Source organism: Salmo salar, chromosome 03 (genome assembly GCF_965601325.2).
Source record: "Salmo salar chromosome 03, fSalSal1, whole genome shotgun sequence".
NCBI classification, from domain to species: domain Eukaryota; kingdom Metazoa; phylum Chordata; class Actinopteri; order Salmoniformes; family Salmonidae; genus Salmo; species Salmo salar.
Window position 1 is genome coordinate 28831879 of NC_138293.1, and position 11775 is coordinate 28843653.

General features: G+C 41.5%; 1 protein-coding gene across 1 annotated transcript; it reads left to right on the forward strand.

The window, feature by feature from the left end:
* The first annotated feature begins 5251 nt into the window (after window positions 1-5251).
* Window positions 5252-10676, forward strand: LOC106599265 (transmembrane protein 275). Its single transcript, XM_014190406.3, has 2 exons — window positions 5252-5959; window positions 7036-10676. Exon 2 carries the CDS (start codon window positions 7184-7186, stop codon window positions 7799-7801), a length of 618 nt encoding a protein of 205 aa, XP_014045881.3. The 5' UTR covers window positions 5252-5959; window positions 7036-7183; the 3' UTR covers window positions 7802-10676.
* Window positions 10677-11775: the final 1099 nt, after the last annotated feature.

The window sequence follows — 11775 nt, forward strand, 5'->3', positions numbered from 1 at the left end:
TTGTTCTGGGATTGATTTGCACTTTTCGCACCAAAGTACCTTCATCTCTAGGAGACAGAACGCGTCTCCTTCTTGAGCGGTATGACAGCTGTGTGGTCCCATGGTGTTTATACTATTGTTTGTACAGATGAATGTGGTACCTTCAGGCATTTGGACATTGCTCCAAAGGATGAACCAGACTTGTGGAGGTCTACAATTTGTTTCTGAGGTCTTGGCGGATTTCTTTTGATTTTCCCATGTTGTCAAGCAAAGAGGCACTGAGTTTGAAGGTAGGCCTTGAAATACATCCACAGGTACACCTCCAATTGACTCGAATGGTGTCAATTAGCCTATCAGAAGCTTCTAAAGCCATGACATCATTTTTTGGAATTTTCCAAGATGTTTAAAGGCACAGTCAACTTAGTGTATGTAAACTTCTGACCCACTGGAATTGTGATACAGTGAATTATAAATGAAATAATCTGTCTGTAAACAATTGTTGGAAAAATGACTTGTGTCATGCACAAAGTAGATGTCCTAACCGACTTGCCAAAACTATATTTTGTTAACAAGAAATTTGTGGAGTGGTTGAAAAACAAGTTTTTAATGACTCCAACCTAAGTGTATGTAAACTTCCAACTTCAACTGTATATACTAGTCAGATATATAAGCAAAGAGGTTTCTTGTTCCTCCCTGAAGTGATTTCCCTCACGTTTATATTTGGGATCAACCAAGGAAAATCAACTCCTGGATAGTAACTCAGCTCATCACACAAGATAGTGAAATAATCAAGTGGTGATTCTGACTATTAGAACCTGACGAGTGAGCCCTTGCATATAAATATCTCTCAGACTCTGTAAGGAGAAGCATGATTACAACTTATATTATCCTCGCTCACATATTCTGACTAAAAATGAATCACTGACATGCTCACCCCCCCGCCCACACACACACACGCACACACTCCCAGACACACACACACACACTGTAAAGTACTTAAGTAAAAATACTTTAAATTGTACTTTGTTATTTTTTGGGGGTATCTGTACTTTACTTTACTATTTATATTTTTGACAACTTTTACTTTTACATTCCTAAAGAAAATTATGTACTTTTTACTGCATAGATTTTCCTTGACACCCAAAAGTACTTGTTACATTTTAATTCTTAGCAAGACAGGAAAAGGGTCCAATTCACTCACTTATCAAGAGAACATCCCTGGTCATCCCTACTGCCTCTGATCTGGCAGACTCACTAAACACACATGCTTTGTTTGTAAATTATGTCTAAGTGTTGGAGTGTGCCCTGGCTTTCCGTTAAAAAATGTAAATAAAAAAATGTCACCATCTGGTTTGCTTAATATAAGGAATTTGAAATGATTTGTACTTTTACTTTTGATACTTAAGTATATTTTAGCAATTACATTTACTTTTGATACTTAAGTATATTTAAAACCAAATCATTTTTGACTTTTACTCAAGTAGTATTTTACTGGGTGACTTTTACTTAAGTAATTTTCTATTAAGGTATCTTTACTTTTACTCAAGTATGACAATTGGGTACTTTTCCACCACTGCACACACATGCATGCACTCAAGCACACGCACACACACACCAAAATGCACCCCTGCATTGAAACACCATGCATTTATATTCAGGAGAGCTCAGCCAGACAGTGACTGCTACATGGGTGGTAGCATTGGGAAAACGCCGTGCTCAGATGTACAGCATGATGTGTGCTCTGAGCCTGGAATTGAATAATGAATGCAGTATTGTGTTGGCTTCTTGTCTCGCTGTGAGGATCTTTAAGTCCCCAACTTTTTTGTAAATTAGGGGTTTACAATTACATCATGTAAGCTCTATTCTACCTCAATACGTAATTTCATAGCCAACCCTCCAATGAATGTACAAAGTTTCAGTAAGTCTAACTTACACCGTATAGAAAACAAGTGAATTTAAATGCAGGGCCTTTGCTTTACAGTGCCCTTTTCACTGAATAACAATGCAAATACTTGGAAATGACTTTATTTCCATTGTTGTTCAATGCTCACGAAATTGTATCATGTATGATTGAAAGATAGTCAAATAAAATACAATTTCAAGGTGTGAACAGTGATGGAGTAAATGCTATTGGTCTTTTGAGGTTACATGAGGACACTTTCAGTCTAGGGAGCGTGTTTTTTCAGATGAAGCTAGTTTCGAATTTCAAATGTTTGAAAGAAGAAGGGTTTATTCCCATTTGTTCATAGCCTGAATGCCACATGCCAACTCCTTGTCACTCATTGTCATGCCAAACAATTAGCAATGGTGTTTGGCATAGCGGTGTGTGGGTAAAATCACTGGGGAAGCCAAGCCAGGAATAAAATGCCATATTACAACCTATGTGTTGTGATAATTGTATTGTTTTCTCTATACATCCTGTTACTTCTTAACTCTTGACACTGTGATATACAGGCCTAAAGTCAAGACAATTAAGAAGACACAGTGGCAAAATAAATTCAACCACACCCTAGTTTCATCACAAAACCGGAGAGCAACCTCTGTCCGGTGAAGTCCACAGAACATATTGCATATAACAAACAGTTACATGACCTTCAGAGCATGGTGAAGCAAGTTAATGTTTCCGACATTTTCGGACAATCAAACAGCTATTGATTTAGAACCACAGAGAGTTACCGCAAGTTGCAAAGGAAACAGGCGCTGCCTCCACTATTCCAGCACCATTTCAGCATCATCTAATCACCTATGCTTAGTCTAATATAGTGACAACTAAAAGATACCAAAAACTATTTTGTCCAATCTACATAAGCTAAATATGATGGTGCATGGGTGCAAGGAGAAAAAACATGGTGATTCACCCTACTTGTAGAGAAACACCAATGCCATCCTCTTTTATGTTGCCTAAACAGCCTATGACTCTGCAATACAAGCATTTAGTTTTTGTTGTCCTAGGTTACCTGGCTAAAATGATTGCTTACTAGCCTAACTTCCTTACATGGGCAACGATGCGCCAGGCCAGCTAGTTAACATTAGCCTAACGTTCCTAGATCTAGCTATATGTTGAACTTCCATCCTCTCAGGCCAGGGGCACAATGTATGCATTTATGGTTGGATCAGAATCACCATAATCATTGGTCAGTACAGAGAATTAAGTAAAACCACAAGTCCAAATCCCGATCTCCATCCATTGCTAATTTAGGAAAGGGATGATTTTAGGTACAGTGGTTCCTCCTTTAAAAGTTGTGGCACACCCTGCAGCATTCTATGGCACTTCATTTAATTGTCAGCTATTTCTTCTGTTACTGCAAGTGTAACAGTATAGCTTCCATCCCTCTCGTCACCCCTATGTGGGCTTGAACCAGGGACCCTCTGCACACATCAACAACTGACACCCACAAAGCATCGTTACCCTTCGCGCCACAATAGCCACGGCCCTTGCAGAGCAAGGGGAACAACTACTTCAAGGTCTCAGAGCAAGTGACGTCGCCGATTGAAACGCTATTAGCGCGCACCACCGCTAACTAGCTAGCCATTTCACATCAGTTACACTAGTTATGACCACCAGAGGGCATCTTTGAGAAGCATTTGATAGTATTCCGTATTGGCATTAGCAGAGAATTTAAAACCTTTTTTGTAATAACATAGTATATGGGATTGATTTTAGGAAATTTGGCTTAATTAATTAGATTAATATTACGGTGTTTCCATTCAGAGAAAAATGGTCAGTTTGTAAATTCAGACCGTTTCGCTCTCGGAGCGCACACTGGATGTTCGGGCCGAGGAGTAGGGTTGATTTGAGCATTCTGGCCTTACAACGGCAGTCAAGCACCCAAGCTAACATTGGCTAGCTACTTCCAGACACAAATGAGACCTCTCTGACCGTTTTACTCGCCATAGCAGATCTGGTAAGGCAGTTTTAGTGTTAACCAGAGCGTTGGTGACTGTAACTGTGCTGCTGGAAACAATTTAATGACGCTTTTTTCCGACGTTCACTGACACTGGCCATATTCAACCGGTGATGAGCATTTGTAAAGTAATTATCCAGAACGCACGTAAAGTAATTATTCTGCGCTCTGGTACACTCAGACGAGAGTGCTCTGAAATCCGTGTACATAGTAGGCTTTTGTGGAGCGATGGGTAACGATGCTTCAAGGGTGGCTGTTGTCTGTGTGCAGAGAGTCCCTGGTTCAAGCCCAGGTAGGGGTGAGGAGCGGGACGGAAACAAAACTGTTACATGGTCACCATTTTAATCAGGAGAATTTCCTCTTTGTAATTATCTAAGTCTGGCAGCGAGCTCGTTTGTCATCGATTGCAAGACTAGAAATAGAAGTTTTTATTTTTTCCCAACTTTTTCATTACGCAGACATAAGCACAGTTGACACCATCGAGGTGCGGATGTTTACTTTCTACACAAGTTGTTTTTTTCCAGTTTTGTCTGGTAAAATAAAAAGAGATACATGATATTATAACAACTTACATCTGGTTCCACCGTAATGATTTGTCAGCCATCTTTGTTGAAGAACGACACAAGGCAAGGGTGGCTCCCGTCAAAATTCGTAATTGTAACCACTCGATATGATTGGTCATATAAAAACCTTGGGACATAAATGCATAATGAGTGCTCTAGCTCCCCCTTGTGGTGGCCTGGAGCAATGAAGCCGTGACGCTGGGTAACTCTAAGTCTCGCGGTGAAAGCTCGCAACTTTTAAAGGAGGGACCACTGTAGCTAGCTTGCTAGCCACAGGAGGACAACTACACAACGAAATGCAACAATTCAAGTTTTCTGTCAGTGACGTTTGGCTTCTAATGTGATGTGATTGGTGTGAAGCCAAATCCAAACTGGCTTCACTTTACACTTTTTTTGGTGTACCAGAACCATTCATAGCTGAGCTCTCTCAGTTTAGCTGAATGCAGATTGCCTATTATTTTATACCTTTTTTATTGAGGGACGCCAAATGCTTGCTGGGTTCCTTTGCATTGAATGCTAAGGACGGCAACAATGTCATACTCTTTTTGACCAGACAGCATAGATGGGCTACCCATACAAAGCATTCGCTTGGATGCTCTATTGCTTATTGAAGGACGTTTATGAAACACAGAAAGAAGAAGGATACATTATTTTGTATGTTTTTTTCTTTTTTTCTTTGTATTTTTTGGGGATAGCTTAGAATCCCTTGGCATCCAGGAATATATGCCACTGATCTAAGACCAGGTTTATTTGTTCATGCATGATCAACAAATGACGACTAGCCTACTTGCAATATGTTCAATAATATAATAGCTTTGCGTAGCTTGTTCCAGCTCCGGGAGCTGTCCACAGAGTCCGCTAGCCTCCCCCCAATGCTCTTTCATCAGACACTCACTTCTCCTCCTCCTGTACACCACGTGGAGCGGTGTATATCATAGTGGTGTTGTATGGACGCAAGATTCTCATTATCACACATACATATTGTGGTACCCAGTGAGGAGAGGGGGACGTCTCGATGCACTGTGCAAACAACCTACTTGCTATATACCCATCAAAAGCATGTGTTGTCAATCACAAGACTGGCGGGATTATGGAAACGCACTCATTGTTATTTTCTCTGAAGAGAAGCTCTTGAGTAAAGAAGATTATGACAATATTTGGACAGGTCTTATGTAAGAAAGGTTTATGTATCCTAGAATTGTATAGGCTTCATGTATCCGACTGCACAGTCACGTGGACACAACAAGCGTCCATATGTCAAGAAGAGCAACGCCTTCACCTGAATGAGCCTCTCTCACAGATGCCCTAACTACGTCGACCGGCCATGGTTGTAATATTTACTATTGATTGGCACACTATGAGGTGCTCTATCTGAAAATCAACTCATCGGCATATACACGTAGTTCTAACCTGACCATCCGTATGCGAATGGGATTTGGTATGAAAATGCGTATTGGAGATGTAGGCTAATTCTAAAGGAACCTTCAACTATTCTGAACATCAGCACAGAAGGTAAGATGAATCTCTGAAATCAATGAATTTGAACGTTAACGTTATATGCAACAGTTCAGTACAAGGATGAATTTGATGCCTGCGCGCATTCTACAAAAATGCTCAATGCCCAAGCTCCGGAAAGGCTATACCAAACATGCCATTTCATTTGCCTGCAGCAATAGGCTAGATAACTAAAATAACCATTATGCGGGTTATAACTGCTTCTTTCTTTTTAGGGGGTGTATGTATGATGATGAATGAAAAGGGTGTCGTTTCTGGTTGCTACTCAGCAATTAAAACCTTATTCACCCACCAGCCTTGAATGAATGCATTCACTGTTTAGTACATTTACACACAATATTGTATATTTTATACAATATCTATTTAAAATACTTCAAAAGACAAGTAATAATGTAATCATTCAGTATGATCATCATTTTAAGAGGTAATATTGGTATGTACACTAGGCTGTCTTTTCCCAAGTTCACTGACAATTTAGTCACTGGTCAATCAATACCTTGCCACCTCTTCTGCACCCATGCACACTGCATAACCTTTCATTTCAATGTTTATTATTTCCCTCAACACACATATTCTAATTTTAGATATTCATGAACAATAAATATTCATGCATGCGTACTTGGCTCCAGCAAATGATGGTTTACCATTAGCGTATAGGTTTGTCACACGTTATCTATGTTGTTGAAATAGGGCCATAGGCCATACTAGTGTAATGTGCAGTGAAGCAGGCCCAAAAATGAAATGTGTGAACTGGAGGAGTTGCGGGGGAGTATTTAGTGTTATATGAGCCGAAGCCTTGGTCAAGTAAAGCACGACATGAGCTTTCTCACCAAGGCCTCTTGATGGGCCTCTTGATAGCATTCTAATTGTGTTTTAGTGCTCAGACCAAGGCTACAATTATCATCATAATGTCATACATAAACTACAATCATCATTGAATCACTATGGTGCATGAATTACAACCATCATTGAACATGAGTTCTGCATGTCCTTGTCTGTTATTTCCACCTTAGAAACTTGTATAACTGAAAACACATTCAGCTTAAACATTTATATTTCCTACTCTGATTCAGGAGCTTTTACACTGTGAACAATCAACCAGCACAGCCATGCCCTCCCTCGGTGGTCTGTTGCCAAGGGGAACAGTCCTGGCTGAACGATAGATATATAGAGAGAAGGAAAGACGGAGAGACAAAGCAGCCTTGAGGTGCAGAAGAAGAGATGGTCGTCACTGACAGGAGTTCGAGCACTCCTGTGCCCAAGAAGCAGGAACCAAAGAAGAAGAAGAGGAAGTCCCGCCCCCATGGCCTGCCCTCCCCGGCGTTGTGCTGCGCATGCGGCCTGTGCATCATGCTGGCAGGCATCAACATCACCCTGGTGGGGGCATTCGCCTTCAGCACCTTGGTGCCCTCTGCCAACCCTCCTATCATCATAGGGCCCATCCTGCTCCTGGTGGCCTTCTCTTTCTTCGGAGCGTGCTGTGTCTGCAGCCGCCTGCCCCCCGCTCAGGGCTCCCGGAGGTCGAAGGTGGGCGGGAGGAGCATGGGGATGACGGGGCGCGGAGGTTTAGCCGGGGGAGCAACGTTTGAGATCGAAACGAGTGAGCACACGTTGCAGGACACCACGGCAGTACAGCTCAGCCCCTCGGCCTCACCGGGGTCATCACGGGCGTCCAGCCCCGAACGGGATGCTCCTCCTGACCCCGCCCCCCCAGGGACCTGCAAGCTCTTCACCATGGAGACCAATGGCCCCACCTCCGCCACGGCCTACTACTCCGCCTCCTCGGCCGGGGGAGGGGCTGTGAGGCTCAACCTGCCACGTGATGATATGGCCACCTAGCACAGCCCTGACTAACGCACTGTAGCAAGAGCCTCCTGCCCCAGGGGACTGATGCAAAACTATGTAAATATGAACTAGGATTGATGATATTCAGACAGTGTTTCAGTGTGTCTAGCCATTTTGTGAAGTGCCATTTTACATGTTTATGACAAGCTATCAGAGTTGTATTGCATTTGTTTTTTCCAGCAGCCAACCAGTAATTAGCATGCAATTCAACGTTGAAGGAACGTGGGTGACAGTTTCGTTGGAATTGATGTTACTACCTCCTCAGAACTGTTCTCTTTAGAATCCTCTCTTAACATGCATGGGGCATTATGAGCAGTTTCTAATCGGAAAGCAGAATGAGAGAATTGAAGCGTTTTCTCTGTGGCATTTCTGAGTGGTAAAACAAAGGGATGTGTCCCTTTTCTTAGACCGTCTGGACCTCAGTGATTGACATTTCAGCCGATTACTCTGAAGCAACTTTGTGGTTGTTGCCAGAACTGAAAGGTTTGACACAAAATGGAAATGAGTTTAATGCTATCATTTAAATACTTAGTGATGTTTGACATTACAGTTTGTGCTGCTTTGGTCTTAAATTAGATGCAAAGATTCGCAAGATTTCTTTGCAATACAATCTCAACTGAAAGGATCAGCAACAGAGGACATTTTTCCTCAATTGTTTCTATAGACAAAACATTATGGATGACATCAGTGGTTGGCAACAAGTGGCCTGCGGGCCAAAACTGGGTCGCAAGTGATTTGTTTTTTGGAATCAGAATTTTTACTACAAACATAGAAATGCGCCATTTTCACATACAGTGGCAAGAAAATGTATGTGAACCCTTTGGAATTACCTGGATTTCTGCATAAATTGGTCATAAAAGTGACAACAATAAACAAACAGTCTGCTTAAACTGATAACACAAACAATTATACGTTCATGTCTTTATTGAATACACCGTGTAAACATTCACAGTGTAGGGTGTAAAAAGTATGTGAACCCTTGGATTTAATAACTGGTTGACCCTCCTTTGGCAGCAATCAACTCAACCAACGTTTTCTGTAGTTGCGTATCAGACTTGCACAACGGTCAGGAGGAATTTTGGACCATTCCTCTTTACAAAACTGTTTCAGTTCAGCAATATTCTTGGGATGTCTGGTGTGAACCGCTCGAGGTCATGCCTCCACATTTTAAATCAGCTTGAGGTCAGGACTCTGACACTCAAGGTATAATTTCTTCTGTTGAAACCATTCTGTTGTTGATTTACTTCTGTCTTTTGGGTTGTTGTCCTGTTGCATCACCCAACTTCGGTTGAGCTTCAATTGGCGGACACAGCCTTACATTCTCCTGCCAAATGTCTTGATAAACTTGGTATTTCATTTTTTCCGTCTGATAGCAAGCTGTCCAGGCCCTGAGGCAGCAAAGCAGCGCCAAACCATGATGCTCCACCATACTTTACAGTTGGGATGAGGTTTTGATGTTGGTGTGCTGTGCCTATTTTTCTCCACAATTGTGTGTTCCTTCTAAACAACTCAACTGTAGTTTAATCTGTCCACAGAATATTTTGCCAGTAGCGCTGTGGAACATCCAGGTGTTCTTTTGCGAACTTCAGACGTGCAGCAATTATTTTTTTGGACAGCAGTGGCTTCTTCCGTGGTGTCCTCCCATGAACACTATTCTTGTTTAGTGTTTTACGTTTCGTAGACTTGTCAACAGAGATAGCATGTTCCAGAGAATTCTGTAAGTCTTTAGCTGACACTCTAGGATTCTTCTTAACCTCATTGAGCATTCTGCACTGTGCTTTTGCAGTCATCGTTGCAGGGCGGCCACTCCTAGGGAGAGTAGCAACAGTGCAGAACTTTCTCCATTTACAGACAATTTGTCTTACCGTGGACTGATGGACATCAAGGATTTTAGAGATACTTTTGTAATCCTTTCCAGCTTTTTGCAAGTCAACAATTCTTAATCTTAGGTCTTCTGAGCTCTCTTTTGTTTGAGGCATGGTTCACGTCAGGCAATGCTTCTTGTGAATAGCAAACTCAAATTTTGTGAGTGTTTTTTTATAGGGCAGGGCAGCTCTAACCAACATCTCCAATCTCGTCTCTATTGGTTAGCTGACTCCTGACTCCAATTAGCTTTTGGAAATGTCATTAGCCTAGGGGTTCACATACTTTTCCCAACCTACACTGTGAATGGTTAAATTATATATTCAATATAATTTGTGTGTTATTAGTTTAAGCACTCTGTGTTTGTCTATGAAAATCAGATCACATTTTATGACATTTATGCTGAAATCCAGGTAATTCCAAAAGGTTCACATACTTTTTCTTGCCACTATGTTGATGTTGGGGTAGTGCTGGACATGATTGATATGAAGTCGAAAATGTTTGACATGTTCCGTTAGGTATAGCCCTATGTCTATCATGGACATCACACCAAGATCCAAACTGCTTTAATATTGATTCAAAAGATTGAACATGCTTTGATTTTCTATACAGAATAAACAACTTCTTTCTTGAACTGCATTGTTGGTTAAGGGCTTGTAAGTAGCATTTCACGGTAAGGTCTACACCTGTTGTATTTGGCGCATGTGACAAAAAGTTTGATTTTAACTAGGGTTTACCATGTCCCAGCCAAGTATTTTGACATAGACTAATATTTGTATTTCATGTGAGGAAAGTCAACTCCCCCTCCAGGGAGTGGGCTTGTTGTAAATGTGTGTAGTGTCAAGATGTATGTAAACTATCTATGTTGGCCATGTATTTCAAAATGTACTCTGTTTTGATAATATCTTTAACAATGTATTGTTTTTTTGAAAATTAAATTTACTTAATTTGATAACAATACATGTGATACTACTAAAATATCAATAAAATACATGCTCATATAAAATGGATCACAAAGAGAGTTTGTTGCAGTAAACTGCATGAAAAAACATTTCTCAAAAGATGTGCAAAAAAAAATCCTCTGATGGATGCACAGGTGGTGGCTGTTTGCACGTCACCGGTGACTGCGGCTGCGTCTGTTCTTGCTTCTGCTGGGATGACTGGTTGTCTGTGAAACGGTGGCTCTTTTCAGACTGTCTTTGGGGTTCCTTGAGGTGAAGACATCTCCATGTCCCTTCTGGTTTACATCCTTGTCAGACTATACATGGTCCAGTCATTTGCTGCGTCTTGGTCTGTGACTGTGTCTTTGTTCAAGCTATGTGTCCAGGTCCAGCCTCTTCCTTAGTGTCTTGGTCCTCTGTCTGGTTAAGGTACAGCACAGAGATGGGGCCACTGTAGATGCTAGGGCACCTCTGACCACCTCTGATGTCTGTGCGCCTTTGCAGTACTTGGGAACTGGTCATTTGGGAGAGGCAACCACATGCCCTTTCTTCTCTTCCCCCTGCTGATGAACTTAAAGAACTGTCTCCAGAGCTTCCTCAGCTGTTTGATTAGACTGAAACAGACTGACCACCAAAGGGGCCACACCAAACACCAGGATCACTCCTATCATGTAGATCCCTCAAACTCAACTCTGGACCTCAAAGCCAGATCCACTGCATTGTTTCATTGTTCCCCTCTAATCAGGGACTGATTTAGACCTGGGACATCAGGTGTGTGCAATGAATTATCAGGTAGAACAAAAAAACAGCAGGCTCCAGACCTCATAGGGGTCTGGAGGTTGGCAAAGGTTGGCAAATAGCATCAACCTTCAGAGCTTGAAAGAGTGACTAAGCATTTAAAAGAGCATAGAACATTTCCATCAAGAATGGTGAGCAAAATACTTGTGTTATCAGCCTGGAAACATTTCTTTCGAATGTCAACTGAAACCAATATTCTACGATTTCAACTGTAAACATGAAGTATTGTCCATAGTGACATTTTGACATCCTAATATATTTCAGTAAGATTCCATTGAGAAAGAACTATCTCTATGCAAGATTCTGCCCGGGTGACATGCTAGTATCACTGACATTTTGAACCAGAGTCATGGGTAGACACAGGCT

Coding starts and splice junctions, on each gene's coding strand:
- LOC106599265 (XM_014190406.3), top strand. CDS start 7,184: ATGGTCGTCACTGACAGGAGTTCGAGCACTCCTGTGCCCAAGAAGCAG.